We start from the raw sequence: 19,960 nt of genomic DNA, 5'->3' as shown, positions 1-19,960 counted from the left end.
CAACCCATGGGGTCGCAAATAGTCAGACACGACTAAAGTGACTTAGTACATGGGCTGAACATGTGTGTCCCTCCCCCACGTTCATGTGATGGTGTTAGGAGGTGAGGCTTTTTGGAGGTGATTCGGTCATGAAGGTGGAGCCCTTGTGGTGGGATTAGTGCCCTTGTTAACGTGGCCCTACAGCACTCCTCTGCCCTTTCTCTTGCATGAGGACTCAGCAGGAAGGCGGCCATCTACAACTCAGACGAGAGCCTCCCCAGAGCCCAGCCACGCTAGCACCTGACTTCAGGCTGCCAGCCTCGAGCCATGAGAGACAGATGTCTGCTGTTCATGAGACATGCAGCCTGTGGTACTCTGTTATAGCAGCCTGAATGGACTAAGGTATTTAAAAACTAAGAAATCAATATAATTTAAACCTGCACGTGAGTGGGTTTCCAGGCAGACAGTGCTAAACAAATGTTAGTGTGTGTTAAGTCCCCTGCACCATGGGTCGCAATCGCCTATCTCTTTGTTTTTTTTTGTTTTTTTTTCGCCTATCTCTTTGAAAGGAGATGCCTAACTGAGGCTGCAGTCTATGAGAAGTGAACTTCCATGGATGCTGTGAGGGTTGTTTTAATCATATGTCCACAGAAATGATTCTGTGTTACTATTTATTTATCTTTGAGAGATTTAAATAATATAAACGAAAATGTTGTATAGATACAACAGTTAGTATAGCAAATTATTTTAAGTGACACACCAAGTGTTTTATTTAAATGTCTCTAATTGAATATTAGTCACTAAGTTGTATCTGACTCTTTGTGACCCCATGGACTGTAGCTTGCCAGGCTTCTCTGTCCGTAGGATTTTCCAGACAAGAATACTGGAGTGGGTTGCCATTTCCTTCTCTGAGGGGTCTTCCCAACCCAGGGATCAAACTGGTGTCTCCTTCATTGCAAGCAGATTCTTTACCATCTGAGCCACTAGGGAAGCCCATATATATTAAAATACATTGCAAAACACATATTGGTTAAAAAACTGGTACCCAAAACAAAGTTAAAACTCAACAAGAAGACAAGCAACCCAATTTAAAAATTGGGCAGAGAAGATATGCAGATGACAAATAAGTATAGGAAAAGATGCTCTGAATCATACGTCGCTAGAGAATTGCAAATCACAACAGCAGTGAGGAACCAGGACACACCTGTTAGTAACCAGCATCCAGACGCTGGGAGGAAGCAAGGCAACAGGAACTCCGTTCATCACTGGTGGGGATGCACAATGGTGCAGCACTTTGGAAGCGGGTTTGGCGGCTTCTCACCAAACTAAATATAGCCTTATCATGTGATCCAGCAAGCAGGCCCCTTGGTATTTACCCAAGGGGATGAAAACGTATGTCCCCAAAGAAATGTGCATGGATGTTTAAAAGCAGCTTTATTCACAATCGTGAAAACTTGGAAACAAACAAGATGCACTTCAGTAGGTGAATGGATAAATAAACTGTGGTTCATCCAGACTTTGGAATGTTTTTCAGCTCAGCAATAAAAAGAAATGAGGTAGCAAGAAAAAAGACATGGAGAAATCTTAAATGCACATCGCTAACAGAAGCCAGAGACCTAACTAGAGACCTCTTCAAGAAAATTAGAGATACCAAGGAACATTTCATGCAAAGATGGGCTCAATAAAGGACAGAAATGGTATGGACCTAACAGAAGCAGAAGATATTAAGAGATGGCAAGAATACACAGAAGAACTGTACATAAAAGATCTTCACGACCCAGATAATCACGATGGTGTGATCACTGACCTAGAGCCAGACATCCTGGAATGTGAAGTCAAGTGGGCCTTAGAAAGCATCACTATGAACAAAGCTAGTGGAGGTGATGGAATTCCACTTGAGCTACTTCAAATCCTGAAAGATGATGCTGTGAAAGTGCTGCACTCAATATGCCAGCAAATTTGGAAAACTCAGCAGTGGCCACAGGACTGGAAAAGGTCAGTTTTCATTCCAATCCCAAAGAAAGGCAATGCCAAAGAATGCTCAAACTACCTCACAATTGCACTCATCTCACACGCTAGCAAAGTACTGCTCAAAATTCTCCAAGCCAGGCTTCAGCAATATGTGAACCGTGAATGTCCTGATGTTCAGGCTGTTTTAGAAAAGGCAGAGGAACCAGAGATCAAATTGCCAACTTCTGCTGGATCATGGAAAAAGCAAGCGAGTTCCAGAAAAACATCTATTTCTGCTTTATTGACTATGCCAAAGCCTTTGTGTGGATCGCAATAAACTGGAAAATTCTGAAAGAGATAGAAATACCAGACCACCTGACCTGCCTCTTGAGAAACCTAAATGCAGGTCAGGAAGCAACAGTTAGAACTGAACATGGAACAACAGACTGGTTCCAAATAGGAAAAGGAGTATGTCAAGGCTGTATACTGTCACCCTGCTTATTTAACTTCTATGCAGAGTACATCATGAGAAATGCTGGGCTGGAAGAAGCACAAGCTGGAATCAAGATTGCTGGGAGAAATATCCATAACCTCAGATATGCAGATGACACCGCCCTTATGGCAGAAAGTAAAGAGGAACTCAAAAGCCTCTTGATGAAAGTGAAAGTGGAGAGTGAAAAAGTTGGCTTAAAGCTCAACATTCAGAAAACTAAGATCATGGCATCTGGTCCTATCACTTCATGGGAAATAGATGGGGGAACGGTGGAAACAGTGTCAGGCTTTATTTTTTGGGGCTCCAAAATCACTGCAGATGGTGACTGCAGCCATGAAATTAAAAGGCGCTTACTCCTTGGAAGGAAAGTTATGACCAACCTAGATAGCATATTGAAAAGCAGAGACATTACTTGGCCAACAAAGGTCCGTCTAGTCAGGGCTATGGTATTTCCAGTGGTCATGTATGGATGTGAGAGTTGGACTGTGAAGAAGGCTGAGTGCCGAAGAATTGATGCTTTTGTACTGTGGTGTTAGAGAAGACTCTTGAGAGTCCCTTGGACTGCATGGAGATCCAACCAGTCCATCCTAAAGGAGATCAGCCCTGGGTGTTCATTGGAAGGACTGATGCTGAAGCTGAAACTCCAGTACTTTGGCCACCTCATGCGAAGAGCTGACTTATTGGAAAAGACTCTGATGCTGGGAGGGATTGGGGGCAGGAGGAGAAGGGGACGACAGAGGATGAGATGGCTGGATGGCATCACCGACTCGATGGACATGAGTTTGGGCAAACTCTGGGAGTTGGTGATGGACGGAGAGGCCTGGCGTGCTGCGATTCATGGGGTTGCAGAGTCGGACATGACTGAGTGACTGAACTGAACAGAAGCCAATCCGAAACAGGACACATACTGTATGGTTCTATGTGACATTTTGGAAAAGGTGACAGACAGTAAAAGATCAGTGACTGCCAGAGATTCGGGGGTAGGGAGAGAAGGGTGATCATGAACACCAAGAGATTCAAAAGCAGTGAAACTGTCCTCTGATATTATAATGGTGGATTCATTACAAGCATTTGTCAAAACCCACAGAACTGTACAAAAATGGGCCTTAAAGTATGAAATTTGGCTAATAGTACTGTGTCAGTATCAGTTCATTAATTCCAACAGGTAACACTAATGAAAGTGTTAATAGGAAAAACTGTGTACATTGGGGCAAGGGCACAGGAGCTCCCTGTATCAGCTGCTCAATTTTTCTGAAAATGAAAAACTGTAAAAACAAAACAAAACAAAACAAAAAACCTACTAATTAAAAGAAACCCTCAGACTCGTTGCTTAATGAGTACTGGTATCGTCAAGCGGCCTGTATGTGCCAATGTGCTCCGCGCTGGAGGTCGGGCCTGGATCCTAGATGGCCGGGTTGTCGCGGCTCCGCGTGCAGTGCAGGCAGCCTGATAGGCCACCAGGTGGCGCGCCTCCTCCTCAACTCTGTCTCCTGCATTTTCTCCATTTGGTTCTCTTCCTTCTCTCCTCTCCAAGTGCACACAGTTCTCCTGGATGTACTGACCTGGGGACAGAGCCGGGCACGGGAGCTCAGGCGCCCGGGGCAGCGCTCGGCAGCCTTGGGATGCTGAAGGTGACCCGCCCCTCCCTCCCTGCAGCTCCTGTGTGATCAGTCTCTAGACCCTGCGGGTCACCGCTGAGACCCTGCCTCGCCACAGCCCTGCAGCCCGAGTGGTGCGCTCACACCCGGCCCACCCCGGTGCTGGTCCCGTCTCAGAGGCCCTGCCTCCCCTTCAAATCTCCCACCTGGATGGAGAACGGATTCAAACATCTAAAATCTAGTAGGGGAGAAGCCCAGACAGTATCGAGGTGATCGGTGCAGGCAGGGCTGGGGGACAGGCTGAATCCGGCAGAGGGAAGGCAACTGGAGGGCCCAGAACACGGATGGACGCCCAGGTCCCCTCACCACGAGGTGGGGATCCAGGCTTGGGCTGGGGGAGGTCTTTAAGAGGATTAGAATAGCGATGGACAGCGTGCATTCTCCTTGGGAAAGAGGAAAAGGCTGGTCCACATAATTATGTTAAAATGAACACTTGAATTTCTCAAAAGACAAACCAAATAGGCCACAGAATGAACATTTATCCATATAATATTAGTGTTCAGGATACAGTTACTATAGATTTCATAGTAAAAAATATAAACCTAATGTTTAAAATTGGCAAAAATATGAATAGGCAAATCAGTGAAGAGGAAAAACAAATGAAAAGTTCAACCTCACTAGAAATTAAAAAACTCAAATAAGACCCCACAGGTTGACAAAAATTAAGAAGTCTGGTGATAAGGGTATTTTCACCCACTGCTGGTAAGAATGTAAATTATTGCCATCACGTTGGAAAATCATTTTAAATCTCAGTAACTCCACTCCTACAACCCAGCATATTAATATATACACATGTATAAGGGTGTTCAGAGCCATATTATTTGTAATAACAACAAAAATATATGCAGAGATAGCCTACATTTTACCAACTGCAGAAGAGATAAGAAAATTGTAATATGGTCACATAGCAGAACTGTTTACAGCGTGAAAATGAACAAGGTATGTATCTTGCCACAATACAGAAGAGAAAAAAGCTGTGGAAAGATCACACACACAGAGGCACAGGCCGGGGGCTGGCTGTCTAGGCCTCGGCAAATGGGGTAGGGTGCTCCTGGTCTCCCCAGAGAGGGGCGGGTCACTGAATGTGCTAGTGAATCACCAGCCCATTTTCATTTTGCTTACAGCCCAGAGTAACGCTCACACCTGTGGTCACTGGCCACCCTGCCCCCTGGCCCCTGGAGGTGTTTTCTGCAATCATGCTCAGGCACCTCTCCCTGAAAAAACAGTCTGATGGTTTATGGCTGAAGCACAGTGCAGTCAGAGAGTTAATACTGCTCGGGACCTCAGACAGTTCGGCCTTCTCCTTGTTTGGTCTGAGAGCCAGAAAGGCAAGGCAATCTTCCTGGGCTCACGTGGCCTGATACTTCTTGTTTCCATCAGCACTCTGAGGACTCGGAGGAAAGCGCCGGAAGTTCTTAGGCAATTATTTGGCCTTCTGCAGTGACGCCACTCCACTCCATCCCAGCTGCCGCTCACCCACCCACATCCCCAGCGAGCCACGCTTCCCGTATTATCCAAGACACCAGCCCGCCACGCACCACTTGCTTCCCTACTTGAGCGGTGCTTGAATACTGTCACTCCTTCACATCAGCTGCTTGTGTTTTCTGCAATCATGCTCTTGGCAGCAGTTTGGTTTACCAAACCCCCATCCCCTCACCTCACAAGCTGCAGCACGCCAGTCCTGAAAGTGACCCTGGGAGTTGGTGAAGGACAGGGAAGCCTGGCGTGCTGCAGTTCACAGGGTCACAAAGAGGTGGACATGACTTAGCGACTGAACAACAACATCCACTCACCCCAGTCAGCTTCCTGCTTGTCCTCACACTGTCTCATCTGTGTGGGCCTGTGCTCATTTTCTTGGGTTATTGAGTGTTTCTTGAGAAATTCATGAGATGAGGCGGATAGGTGTTACTGCAGTTCTAGCTTATAGCTAGTAACCATTTATTTACTTATTATAAGCTATTATATGGGCTTCCCCAGTGGCTCAGCAGTGAAAAATCTGCCTGCAATGCAGGGGAAGCAGGAGATGCAGCTTTGATCCCTGGGTCAGGAAAATCTCCTAGAAGATATGCAACCCACTCCAGTAATCTTGCCTGGAGAATCCCATGGACACATCTGGTGGGCTACTGGTCTGTGCGGTTGCAAAGAGTCGAACACAACTTAGCAACTGAACAAATTATTATTTCTGTTATCATATTATTTCAATTTTCTTAGATGCCAAACCATGTACCCAGTAACCATTTATCTACTTATCATGTTATTATTACTACTTCAAATTTCTTAGGTGCCAAACTAAGTCCACTTGCTTCTCAAAGTACTCCAGGCAGTTTGTTTCAGGTAGATTTCAGAGTCAAGTTCAATTTGTTGGGTAGTCTGAAAGAAAGAAAAAAAAAATGGATAAAACAAATACGGCACAATATTGACTCTTGAATCTAGGTGTCAGTGTATGTGTTCATTTGGCTATTCTTTCAGCTTTTTTGGTATTCCCTAGAATTATTTCGGAGAAGGCAATGGCACCCCACTCCAGTACTCTTGCCTGGAAAATCCCATGGACGGAGGAGCCTGGTAGGCTGCAGTCCATGGGGTCGAGAAGAGTCGTACACGACTGCGCGACTTCACTTCCACTTTTCACTTTCATGCATTGGAGAAGGAAATGGCAACCCACTCCAGTGTTCTTGCCTGGAGAATCCCAGGGACGGGGGAGCCTGGTGGGCTTCCGTCTATGGGGTCGAACAGAGTCGGACACAACTGACGAGACTTAGCAGCAGTAGCAGCAGAATTGTTTAATTGCTAAGTCATGTCTTATTCTTTTGTGACCTCATGGACTGTAGTCCACCAGGCTCCTCTGTCCTTGGGATTTCCCAGGCAAGAATACTAAGGTGGGTTGCATTTCCTTTTCCAGGGGATCTTCCTGACCCAGGGATCAAAGCCACATCTCCTGCATTGACAGGTGGATTCTTTATCACTGAGCCACCTGGGAAACCCCAGGTGTCTGTTGGGGGAGGCCATTCTCAGGATCTTCCATGGTGCTGGTCTTGTTTTCTAGCTGTGCCTGTGTGGTGATTCTGGGGAGCGTATGTTTTACACTCTTGTTTTAATACTTGATACAGTTATCGACTTAAAAATGAAAAGACCAGTTCTCCATTGAACTGAGACATCCAAGTGGATGAGTCTATAAAACCAATCTATATACAGCCTACCAAGGCTGAATCATGAATAAACAGGAAATTTGGAGAAAATGACAAGTAACAAAATTCAAACAGTAATCAAAAATCTTCCATCAAAAAAAGGCCAGCACTAGATGGTTTCACTGGTGAATTCTACCAAACATTTAAAGAAGAATTAACGCCAATCCTTCTCAAACTCACTGAAAAAACTGAAGAGCCGAACACTCCAGTTCATTTTACGAGGCCAGGATTATCCTGAAAGTGAAGCCAGATAAGAACATTAAAGAAAACTATCAGCCAATACCCCTGATGAACACAGATACAAGCATTTTCAACAAAATACTAGCAAACTGGGACTTCCCTGGTGGTCCGGTGGCTAAGACTCTGTGCTCCCAATGCAGGGGGCTGGGTTTACTCCCTGGTGAGGGAACTAGATCCCACAGGCTGCAACTAAGAATCCTGAGTGCCACCACTAAGGCCCAGCACAGCCACATAAATGTTTAAAAAAAAAACTAGCAAACTGATTCCAACAGCACAGTAAAAGGATCACGTAACCATGATCATGCAGAATTTATCCCTGGAAAGCAATGAAAAGCAAGAAATGGGATCTACCACGTTAACAGAATGAAAGGCAGAAATTGTATGTTCAGTAGATGTAGAAAAAGCATTTGACAAAATTCAACATCTTTCATGATAAAAGTTCTCAACAAATTGAGTACAGAAAGAATGTGACAAAAAGAAAGTTAAACATCATACTTATGGTGAGATGTTCAAAGCTTTCCCACTGCGACCAGGAATAAGACAGGGTGCCCACTCTCACTGCTTCCATTCAGCACTGTGCTAGAAAGACCTGGCCAGTGCAACTAGACAAGAAAAAGAAATAACAGGCATCTGAATGAGAAGGGAAGAAGTAAAGATTGTCTCTGCAGATGATAAGATCTCAAATATGGTATGTACAGATGTGCATGTGTGGTGAGAGCAGCATCCACAAGGGGCACAGTGACAGGGACACTGCTCTTTTATGAATAAGTAACTAATTGTAAGTAATCATCTCCACTTGTCTATGTAGGCCAAGCATCTGGTTTGATTTTCTATTTACCTTTTATAACTACACAAGATTTTATTAGTTCAGGTGTTTTACTTTGATTTTCTAGTTTTTTTTTCCATTATCCTAATTTCCTCATCTATTTGTCTTGGTATAAATATAAAGTGCTTCAAATCCTTTTTGGAACAAGAGAGTATACATTCACAAACACATCATTACCCAAATTGATTTACAAAAGGCCAAGGATTCTTATCACCTACCTCCAACCTATTTTCTCACCCTTCCATTGAACTCCAGTCATAATATTCATATGGAAGAACTGTTATATTTTGGCTAACCTTGTGTACATTTTTGCTTGGATGCAGCTAGGAGCACAGGATTAACAGATAAGCAGATTTGGTTTGGGTCTTGGATTTGCCTAAGACTAAATGGCAACCCACTCCAGTGTTCTTGCCTGGAAAATCCCAAGGACAGCAGAGCCTGGTGCGCTGCTGTCTGTGGGGTCGCACAGAGTCGGACACGACCGCAGCTACTTAGCAGCAGCAGCAGCATGTGGCCCCATAGATGGGGAAACAGTGGAAACAGTGTCAGGCTTTATTTTTTTGGGCTCCAAAATCACTGCAGATGGTGACTGCAGCCATGAAGTTAAAAGACGCTTACTCCTTGGAAGAAAAGTTATGACCAACCTAGGCAGCATATTAAAAAGCAGAGACATTACTTTGCCAACAAAGGTCAGTCTAGTGAAGGCTATGGTTTTTCTAGTGGTCATGTATGGATGTGAGAGTTGGACTGTTAAGAAAGCTGAGTGCCGAAGAATTGATGCTTTTGAACTGTGGTGTTGGAGAAGACTCTTGAGAGTGCCTTGGACTGCAAGGAGATCCAACCAGTCCATTCTGAAGATCAGCCCTGGGTGTTCTTTGGAAGGAATGATGCTAAAGCTGAAACTCCAGTACTTTGGCCACCTCATGCAGAGAGTTGACTCATTGGAAAGAGTCTGATGCTGGGAGGGATTGGGGGCAGGAGGAGAAGGGGATGACAGAGGATGAGATGGCTGGATGGCATCACTGACTCGATGGACGTGAGTCTGAGTGAACTCCGGGAGTTGGTGATGGACAGGGAGGCCTGGCATGCTGCGATTCATGGGGTCGCAAAGAGTTGGACACGACTGAGCGACTGAACTGAACTGAACTGAATGTGGCCCCAGGCTACCCTGGTGATGCCGTGGTAAAGAATCTGCCTGCCAATGCAGGAGACACAAGAGATGCTGGTTTGATCCTTGGGTTGGGAAGATCCCCTGGAGGAGGAAATGGCAATCCATTCTAGTATTCTTGCCTGAAAAATTCCATAGACAGAGGCGACTAGAGTCCATGGGGTTACAAAGAGTTGGACATGACTGAATACACACACACAAGTTAGCTAAAAAAGTTTATGTGGCCTTAGGCAGATTACTTAACTCCTCTGAATCTCATCTGTAAAATACCTTGAAGGCATGTTACAAAGATTAGAAGTATTTTACTTAAGGCAGTAAAACATACTTTTGTTTAGTTGCTAAGTCTTCTCTTTCTTGACCCTATGGACTGTAGCCCACCAGGCTCCTCTGTTCTTGGGATTTCAAAAGCAAGACTACTGGAGCAGGTTGCCATTTCCTCCTCCAGAAGATATTACTGACCCAGGGATAGACCGACCTTACCAAGAAGTTGAAAAACAGGAAATGTTAATAATTGCTAAATTCCATTTGGTGTTCACTTGCTAGCTGATGCTGGGAGGTTGAATAGCCTGAGCTTTTTTCAGGAGTGGGATGTATAACAAAGCACCTAACAGATACAATTCATTTAAGTTTGTTCGTTCTTTACCCTGTTGACTCCACATAGAAAACCCTTTTTTATTCTTTAGTACCCAACCATTTACTGTTTTAATTAAGAGGGTCTTTCCTATTTTTGAAATTAATTGTTCTGTCCTTTTGAAGGTACTATGGACTTTTTTTTTTTTTACTAGGCCTGTGTCCTTCTTGTCTTAAGGTTCCAAGTATTCTGGGAGACAGACTGTTTTTGTAAGTGTGGTATTCCCTCAAAAGGCCCTGCATGTAGTTGGTGGTCATTAGTTATGGCTTTGAATTAATTTTTCTGAGGATACTAAGATAATGTTAAGACTACTTTCTTTCGGCTTACTTGGCCTCACGTAACACTTAGCTGTCACCTTCCTGATAGGGTTTTGTGAAAATGTGGGCAACAACAAAAATAAAAGATCGACATATTTGGAACTGTACATTTTAGTGGCTTACACCAAAGGAATATCAATGACTTCTGGGTATGTCTTCCTGGACCCAAGATGGATGTTTTGGGTAAATTCAGGCTCCCAGGCTTTTTGCCCCTGTGGTTTGCATGTGGATGCTTTCAAGAGCCTTCCTGAAACAACCTGGGAGATGAAGCGCTGCTTTCCTGGAACTAGAAAATGCAAATAAACACACAGGTCGGAGATCAAGGAAGAGGCACAGGCAGAAACCATGGCCGGCTGATTTCTTCTACCTGCCTCCCCCTGAAAAGCTCCTTCTCACCACCTCTGCCCTTTAGAAGGCCACCTTTCCTACTTTGGCTTTCCGTGGTGGCTCAGACGATAAAGAATCCGCCAGCGATGCGGGAGACCTGGGTTCGATCCCTGGATCAGGAAGATCCCCTGGAGGAGAGCATGACAACTCTAGTATCCTTGCCTGGAGAATCCCATGGACAGAGAAGCCTGGCGGGCTACAGTCCAGGGAGCCGCAGAGAGTCGGACGCGACAGAGCGACCAACACACATTTTCCCCACTTACTTTACCGACGGCCGTACCAGCCAGGTGAACACGGCTGCCCAGAACTTCGGGGGACCCGCCCGTCAGGCCGTCCGTCCGCCCGCGCCGACGCCTGGGGCCCGCTGCCCTCCGTCCGCCCAGGCCCGAGCGGCGGAGCGCGCATGCGCAGGGCGCCGCTCCCCGCCCCCACCGCGCGCCCGCGCCCAACGCCCCTAGCGCGGCCCACCGGGCCATGGAACCCGCCGAAGTTGGCGCGGGTCGAACTCTCCCGTCCGCTCGCTCGGGCGTCTTTCCGCCGTGAGGCCCGCGGGCGCTCGCCCGGGGCTCGGCGGCCGCCCGGGCCGCCCCGCCCGCCGCCCTCGCCCGGCCGGGCGCGCGCCGCGCCTCCGCGGCCGGTCCCCGCGCGTGCGCGCTCCGCCGGGTGTATGTGTGTGAGTGTGTGTGCGGCCGAGGGGTGGGCCGCCGCCGCCGCCGCCGACGATGCCGCGGGGCCGCCCCCCGAAGCCCAAGGAGAGCAAGGCGCGCGGCGACACCGGTAAGCGGCCCCGGCCCGGCCGGCCGCGCTGTGCCGCTCCGCGCGAATATAGTCCCCGGATGCGGCGCGGGGGGCGCCGGGAGCGGACCGGGCCGGGGGCGGTGGGGCGGGCCGGGGTCGGGGCCCAGGGCCTGGGGGGGACGCCCCTCGGCGTCAGGCTCCAGCCGCCGCCACCGCCGCCGCCGCCCGACTGCCGGGCCGAAGGGCGCGGGCGGAATGATACCGGCGCGGCGCGGCCGGCCCCTCCGCCGGGCTGGGCCTACTTTCCTGGGCCGCGCGGGCGGGCGGCGGGGCCGGGGGCGAGGCGCGCGCCGCCGCCCTCCCCTCCCCCTCCCCCGTCCTCCTCGCGCGCCCCCGCCCGCCCGGCCGGGCTCCCGCGGGTCGTGGGAGTGCTTTCTGAGGAGAAGGCGCCGGCCCCGGGGCGCCAGGCGGCCCCGGCGGCTGGGGGCCCGGTGCGGGGGCCCCCGCTGACACGTGGGGCCGAGGCGGCGGGGCCGGCGCCCGGGGGTGCCGCCTTCCGGGCCCGCGCTGCCCGGGGACCCGGGCTTGAGGAGCTGGAGGACGGGGTTTTGGAAGCGCGGCCGAGCCGTGGGTCCCGCTGTGCCCGCCGCAGCCTCAGAGGCTGAGGGCAGGCCGGGCGCACCCTCGGCCGGCGGCGGGCGCTCCCCCGGGCCGAGACCCGCGGGGCCGGCCCCCGCACAGGTGCGGGGCGGGTCCTGACCGGCCGGAGCTCGCGCGCGTCCCGGATGCAGTCAGGAAGGAGGTCTTCAGGACTTATTCTGTGCAGTTTATTGATTCTTGTTGTTGATAACGACTAATGCAGAAAATAAAGTGCAGTGTCTTTCAACTACATGGAAGGTTTAGGGTGGAGAAAAAAGACACAGTTTGCTTTGGGATAAGGCTGGGACCTCCTGTTCAGTCCTTTCCGTCAAACTAGTGACATCACGCCCTGTTCACCTGGCATTTCAAGTCCCAAACTAAAAAAAGTAATTATCCTATTCTCCGAGACAGCCCGTGGTTTTGTAGCTTCTCCTCAGAAACGCGCTTTCAGTTGGCCTTCCTCTTCCCCCCCTCTCCAGGGTGACTCCTTGGCCCACTAGTTATCGCCTTGGCTTCTGTGGGAGCCTTGACTGGTCTCTGCTTGTCCTATCCTGTCCTGTAAATCCATCCCCTGTCAGCCTGAGGCAGCTCTTGAAAACGTAAATGAGATGGCCACATCCGGATTCAAACTATCCGAAGGGTCTCTCAACCCTTTAACTTAAGATCCCCGCTGGGCAGGACCCTCATTGACTCGGCCTTTGTCCGACTCTTCTTTCTCTGTCCTTGCATTCAGCCCTTTGTTCGTTGACGGTGCTGGTGTGTCTCCGCACCCCTATTCTGAGCACCCAACCCTGGCTCAGTCTTCGGGTCCTATGCTGAAATTCAGCTTCCTAGGAGTAGCCTTCTCAGACCTTTCTGAAAGTTAATGGCGCCCCCGTCAGCCATTCTGTACCACAGTGGTTCTGGGACTGTGGTTCACCGACCCCTGGGAGTTCCTGGAGACACTTTTAGGGGTCTGCAAGGTAGATGTTTTCTTAGTAGTACTAAGACTGCTGGGCTTCTTCACTCGGTTATTATTTGCACTAATCATACACAGGCTGTTAGGGGCAAAACCGCTGACTCAGCAGTAGTCAAGGTGGCAGAGGCCTCATATTCTGAATTTCACTCAGAAACAACAGAGAATGCGGAGGCAGATGTGAGGAGCCTCCTGTCTTCTATTAAACCAGACATTGAAAAGCATTTACAAAAGTGAAAATTTTTTCCTATTGTTTTTGAAGAGTATGTTTCTCATAAAAATATTTTTGTTAACGTAATTATTTTTCAGTGAATAAGTGTTTTAAAAGTTGTTGGTTTTAATTTCTAGTAGGGCAGCTGTCGATAGGTATAGCCCATATAAAGTTAGGATTTAATATTTAAGAATGTCCTGAAACGAAAAGATCTGGGGACCGTTGCACTAACAATTTACGATTTTAATGTTTTTCATGATCTGAAATTATTTTGTTTGTGTTTTGGTGTCACACATTATGAATTTTATTCTAAGAAAAACCTGGAAGGTAGGTGGGGATTTTTACAGATAGAAGAAATGAGGCTCAGAGAGGTTAAGTGATGTGGAAGGTGCACCCAGCTGGTAAGTGTCAGAGTTGAGTTTGAATGTACATTTGAGTCCAAAGTGTGCAGTACATTGTTCTGCCGTGATCAGTATAAAGCCCTGAATGTGCGTTAACTCATTTCTTCAATAAGTAAAGCACTTCTTGTCATAGGTGGGCACTGTGCTGAGGACTAGGGGTGCAAGGGTTAACAACAGAGACAAGGTCTCTGCCTTGGCTCCCAGGACAGAGTGTGTTCTCCGATGGCAGGAACACTTCATGGCAGCAGATGACAGCCACTGGAAGTCAGGCTTCCCAGGGAAAGCGATGTCAGAGCTGAAACCTCCAAAAATGACCAGGAGGAGGCCTGCTCAAAAATGTTTTTTTTTTGTTAAAATGCAATTTGATAAGTTTTTAAATATTGAACTATAGCTAATTTATGATGATGTGTTAGGTTCATGTGTACAGCAAAGTGATTATCATACACATTATTTTTCAAATTCCTTTCCATTGTAGTTTATTACAGGATACTGGGTAGAGTTCTCTGTGTTATACTGTAGGTCTTTGTGGTTTACTTTATATATAGTAGTGTGTATATGTTAATCCCAGATTCCTAGTTTGTTTTCTATGTGAGTCTATTTCTGTTTTATAAATGAGTTCATTTATATCTTTTTTTTAGATTCCACATATAAGTGATATCATGTGATATTTGTCTTTTTCCAACTTACTTCACTTAGTATAATAATCTCTTGGTCCATCCACGTTGCTGCAGATGGCATTCTTTCATTCTTTTTTATGACTCAGTAATATTCCATTATATATGTATGTGTGTGTATATATATATGTATATGTACCACATTTTCTTTATCCATTCCCCTGTTGATGGCCATCTGGCTATTGTAAATAGTGCTGCAGTGAAAACTGGGGTGCATAAATCTTTTCAAATGGAGTTTTCTCTGGATAAACATCCAGGAGTGGGATTGCAAGATCATATTGCAGCTCTGTTTTTAGTTATACTTTCTCCATAGTTTATATTCCCACCAAGTGTAAGAGGGTTCCCTTTTCTCTACACCCTCTCCAGCAATTGTAGACTTTTTGACGATGGTCATTCTGACTGGTATGAGATGATAGCTCATCGTAGTTTTGATTTTCATTTCTCTGATCATTAACAATATTGAACATCTCTACATGTGCCTGTTGGCCATCTGTATGTCTTTGGAGAAATTTCTGTTTATGTCTTCTGCCCATTTTTTGATTGAGTTTTTTGGGTTTTTTGTTTTGTGTTTTTCCTGTGTTAAACTGTATGAGCTGTTTGCATGCTTTGGAGATTAATTCCTTCTTGGTAGCATAAAAATGTTTCTTAAAGTAATAATTAGTTTTAGGCCATAAGTGGGCTTCCCTGGTGGCTCAGACAGTAAAGAATCGGCCTGCAGTGTGGGAGACCTGGGTTTGATCCCTGGGTTGGGATGATCCCCTGGAGGAGGACATGGCAACCCACTACAGTATTCTTGCCTGGGGAATCCCATGGACAGAATCCCATGGACAGAGGAGCCTGGCTGGCTACAGTCCATGGGGTCACAGAGAGTTGGACTCAGCTGAGCGACTAAGCACTGCATAGGCCATAAGTAAAGAAGTAAGCCTCATCATCACTACATAGTCATTAAATTTTTCCCTCTTATCTCCTCCTGAGAGTTTTATAGCTTTAGTTCCTTAAATTGAAGTCTCTGATCCATGTTATTTTGTGTGTGGTGTGGAGTGAGGGTCCACATATATTCTTTTACATGTGGATGTCCATTTGTCCCCATAACATTTGTTGAAGAGACTGTTCTTTCAGTGAATGGTCTTGGCTCCCATTTTGAAAATCAGTTGGTGATGGGTGGTGTGGGTTTATTTCTGGACTTTTTAATTCTGTTCCATTGGTCCTTATGTCTGTCTATGTGCTAGTACTTCATCTAAATTTCAAGTATACTATAAGACTTTGTAAAGTAAATACCTAGCCAGGAAGATGTGAGTTCTTGTTATGCTGCCTCAAATCGCCTTACAAACTGCTGGTGGTATGCTTGTCATACGAAAACAGTATCTCTGCACACTTTTAGGAAATATGTGATTGCTAATCATTATTATTTCCTAATGCTCATTGTTGCCTTGATTGAAAATGCTTGGCAGAGAACATTTAGGAGGTGGGGTAAAAAGGCATGAAGTACATACGTAGGTATCAGGTAGAATGGTGAAATGCAGAGATAACTGCTTTTAATTGTGATAATTTTCTGAAAATTATTCTTTAGGGGAACATCAAGTCTTTCTATGCAGTGACTAAGATAGAGGTCTTAGTTTTAAAGAGATTATGCCTAAGTAAATATGAAGGCTACTTATTGTAGAAGGTAAGGGGTAGTGTATACCAGCCCTGAATGCCTTTATCACTCTGGAACATCACTGTGGTGCTTCAGAGCTCGGAAGGTCACAGCCATTCCAGGGATTGCAATAGTAATGGCTGGCGGGTGTGGAGTCCTGGTTTTCTGGCCAGGGCAAGGGCTGGCAGACCTTTTCTGTAGGGCCATATGGTAAATGTTTTAGGCCTTGTGGGCGTTAAGGTCTCTATTGTAACTCAGAATTGCTGTTGCAGCCGGAAAGCTGCCACGGTCATACGTAAACCCACGAGTGTGGCTGTGTTCTGTGAAGCTGAGTTTACCCGAAAGGCTAGACGCTGGTTAGTTGACCCCAGTCTGGAAGGAAAGACAGGAATGCAAAGGAAAGTTGCATATTCTATCACTTTTCTTTGAGTAAACTTCATGTTGGTATATAACATACAGAGAAGAATGAAAATTATGTTCAACAAATTTTCACAACATGAGCTTTCTCATATAATCAGCACTCAGATTATATAGGTTATAATAATAATTCATATGATTATACATGTAATTTCTTAGATTAAGAAATGGGACTTTACAGCACTCTAGAAATCTGCATCTGATCAGTATCCCTGTAAGACTGACCACTGTCCTGGTATTGCACAACCTAGATTAATCTTGCCCATTTGTCGAACTTTATTAGGTGAAGTCATTGGTAATATCTTCTCAGGTCTGACTTCTTTTGGTCAGTTTTCCAATGTCAGTCTTTGTCGCAGTATACGAAACTTTGAGCTGCTCCATATCCTCATCAGTCCTTGGTTTTGTCTGACTTTAATTTTAACCATCCTTTTGGACATGCATTTCACCTTTTTGAAAGCTGTTTTTTGTTTCTCATGTTTTGTAACTTGGATCTTACAGCAGCCCTGGGAGTGGGCCGCATGCAACCACGTGGTAGTTTGCAGAGACCCTCACTAGTGGTCGGCTGCCTCGAGACCGCTCTCATGACCCCCAGTCCGGCATTCTTTGCTGTTCCTGGCCCATGCCCTGTGACCCATGCCTTCTGTGGATGCCTCTGTTGTCAGATCCTTACAGTAAAGAAGGTGTGCCCCGGGCAGGCACCGCTCACTGGAAATCGGGACTCGTCCCGGGCTGAGCTCTCGCAGTCCTGCACAGCGCTCTGTGGCCCTGCTTAGCGCTGCTGCAGCGCTGCCATCAGCTGTCCATTTGCGGAGATGAAAAACAGAACAGCTGTGTATGTCCAGAAACTAACTTTTTCCATTGTCATAGGGGCCGTTACACTCAGCAGGGCTGAATCCTCAGAAAAGCTCACTTGTGTTCAGACCCTGAGCCTAGAATTCGGTGTGTTAGCCGGAAGGTGAGGCCGTAGATAACTAGAGCTTTATTTTGCTATCATTTTAATGTTCTGTGGTTTTGTTAAATTTGGATAATGTACATGTATGTCTAAATGTACATCTACATGAATTTAAATCCTTTCTTTAGAAACAAAGTTTACAGGTGGGTCTGAGCTCCTGGGTCCACTTATACATGGATTGTTTTCAGTAGTAAATACTCCAGTATCATATATTCGTGGTTAGTGAATCCATGGATTCAGAGGAACCGTGGATATAGACGGCCACCTGTAAGTTACCTGGGTTTTCGCCTGTTGGAGGATCTGCACCCCTGACCCCTGAGGTATTCAAGGGTCAACAGTATACATACAGAAGAAGAGCAGTTGGTGGATACCTGATAAGCTGGGAGGGTGTTAAAGCTAAGTTAGGTACGAGTGGAGGGCGTGAATCAATGAGGCTAAAAGTGGAAATAGACATACTGGTACTGGAAGCCTCAAACTAATGTGAAGAGACCAAAAAGTCATTAGCTTTGGTCTCATCTCCACGTGTTTAGCAAGTATTTATAAGGCACACATTATACAGCAGGGCCTGTGCAAAGATTTGGAGAGGCAGTGATGAAGCAGAAAGGGTCTGTGGGTGCACACTTCAGAGTTTTACCTGAAAAAGCCCAAAGGAATGGTGACATAGATTGGCGGAGCCATAGAAAATTGGAGAAAAGAAAGTAGAATTTTTTGTTTTTTTAAAGGAAACAAGAGGGAAAGAATGGTAGAGAGTAGCCAAGGTGGTAGCGGTTTGAAGTAGGGGTGATGACTGTCAGACTTCCCAGAGGCCTGTTGATGACTTCACAGAGCATTGTGGTGTCAGAGGCTGACACGGTGAGGGCGGCAGTTGATGGCTAGAGGGCTAGTTCTTAGAGGAATGTAGAGAAAGATGGAAAAAGGGAAGTAGGGCAGGTGCCTGTTGAGAGCAGAAGATAGGGAGCTCAGCTCTATTTTGGGAAAATTCTTATTCAAAACAAAATAAAATCAGGTTAAAAGTTTGGGGCGAAGTTACTTTAGAAACTGAAAATGCCTCATCAGAATTTATGGGTAGCTGAGATCTTAAATGCACAGTACCCAATAGTTTTAGTCAGGGGATGCAAATTTGAGTTAGATCCCGGGAACGCTATGAATGCAGTAGGCCTTGCTGGAACCTGGTGTCCCATCATAGGCATTTTGTGTAGAAGAGATGGACCTTGGTCCTTCAGACTGGGGATGTGGACCACCTTTGCCGGAAAGGTGAGCGGACCAGCCTCATGTACGGGCCTGTTCCAGGGAAGAGCAGCGTGTAAGCCAGCTCTCTGTCCCATTTGTCACAAGCCAGGCCTGACTCTGGATAGTTATGGCATGATTATGGGGTGACGGGTAGGGTGTTGAGAAGCACAGATGCGTGTTAGACGGCCATGCTCCTGGATGGTTTTACGCGTCTGTTACTGCAGCCGCAGGAAGCAGCGTCTTGTTTAATGTGCAGGACTCTGTGACCCTCTGTTATTTGGGGTGGTGGAGGACAGCTCTTTCCATGTGCTCTTCATGGTCCCTGTTTACATAGAGTTACACTGATCTTCAAACTCGTCTCCAGGTTTTTCTCAAGGAAGTGAAGTGCTCAGTTTCTGATCTTCCTTGATCAGTTTTTGTTTCCTTTTGCTAGCGCCTTGGAGGAGGCAGGTGAGCAGTTGAAGAGTGGTGGGCGCGTCTGTGTGAGGGGAGCATCTGGGTACACTGCTTGGAGTTTTAGAAAAGTCTTAATCCGTAAGCAAAGTGACATCATTTTTCAGTTTTAAGTGTACCTTTTTTTTTTTTTTTCCTTTTGGTCCCTTAGGGGTTTATCTGTCAATTGCAACCAATTTAATTCTCAATTTTAGATAGCATATTAAGTATCGTTGGAACATAGAGGCTATGAAAACTGTTTTATTTTGTGTCCTGAAAGAGCATTTTAATTTTGCATTTTATAAATTAAGTTGAGGGGCTTTTTTAATACCGTTTTCAGCCTTTAGGTTAAAAGACTTGGCTCCTGAGTTCTTACGACACGTTTGTCAACACGTATTTCACTCATGCCTTCAGTGTTTCTTCCCATAACAGACTTGTCCAAAGGAAGCAGCGTATTAATTAATGTGGTCCCAGCAATCATTTTATTTGGACCTGAGGAGTCATAGAACATTTTGCTATTAGTTTAGTGTAGAGATTTTGAGTGTATGGGCTTTGGATAGGATGAGGATAGAGTTAAGAATAAATAGAAGTTATGAATATCTTTCCCTTACTCAATCCATTTTGCTTATGAATGAAGATACAGTCTCTTGAATTAACGTTAGTATTTCTCGAAGCTAGAATTTGCTTTACTTGAGGATCTGCCAGAATTTTTGAAGCTGTTGTCCACCTTCTCCATCCCCTTCTGCTCTGCCTCCAGCATTGATTCACCCCACCTCCCGCCTGTGGGAGTTTCACGGTTCTTGCTTTCAGGCAGATTTTGCTGTTTCCCGGGGGGACTATC

The 19,960-nt window shown here is 46.3% G+C and overlaps 1 protein-coding gene and 1 long non-coding RNA gene across 15 annotated transcripts in view; one reads left to right on the top strand and one right to left on the bottom strand.

The window, feature by feature from the left end:
- Window positions 1-3,451: 3,451 nt before the first annotated feature.
- On the bottom strand, window positions 3,452-11,234 carry LOC109577948 (uncharacterized). Of its 6 annotated transcripts, none has more exons than XR_011563745.1 (6): window positions 11,098-11,232; window positions 10,844-10,962; window positions 10,571-10,733; window positions 8,001-8,107; window positions 7,446-7,499; window positions 4,540-6,450 (listed from the first exon to the last, which is right to left on the bottom strand). It is a non-coding gene; the product is annotated as an uncharacterized lncRNA (long non-coding RNA). The 6 variants fall into 6 exon arrangements; XR_011563748.1 differs by having other exon boundaries at window positions 10,868-10,962; window positions 11,098-11,231; XR_011563747.1 differs by having other exon boundaries at window positions 10,877-10,962; window positions 11,098-11,229.
- Window positions 11,235-11,295: 61 nt separating this feature from the next.
- The window catches only part of ZNF236 (zinc finger protein 236), a 69,035-nt gene continuing 60,370 nt past the window's right edge, over window positions 11,296-19,960 (top strand). For 6 of the 9 annotated variants that reach the window (XM_070778636.1, XM_070778632.1, XM_070778630.1 and 3 more), the window contains exon 1: window positions 11,296-11,611. Coding sequence is in view for 5 of the 9 variants with exons in the window: in XM_070778632.1 (XP_070634733.1) it covers window positions 11,557-11,611 (55 nt within the window). In the remaining 4 variants the exon portion in view is untranslated. Of the gene's footprint in view, window positions 11,612-12,073; window positions 19,138-19,960 lie in introns of those variants that run through there. The other 3 variants (XM_070778635.1, XM_070778634.1, XM_070778633.1) reach the window with 3 other exon arrangements.

This window comes from Bos indicus, chromosome 24 (assembly GCF_029378745.1).
Source record: "Bos indicus isolate NIAB-ARS_2022 breed Sahiwal x Tharparkar chromosome 24, NIAB-ARS_B.indTharparkar_mat_pri_1.0, whole genome shotgun sequence".
NCBI lineage: Eukaryota > Metazoa > Chordata > Mammalia > Artiodactyla > Bovidae > Bos > Bos indicus.
Note: the sequence above shows the minus strand (reverse complement) of the source record. Positions and strands in the feature narration are given on the sequence as shown.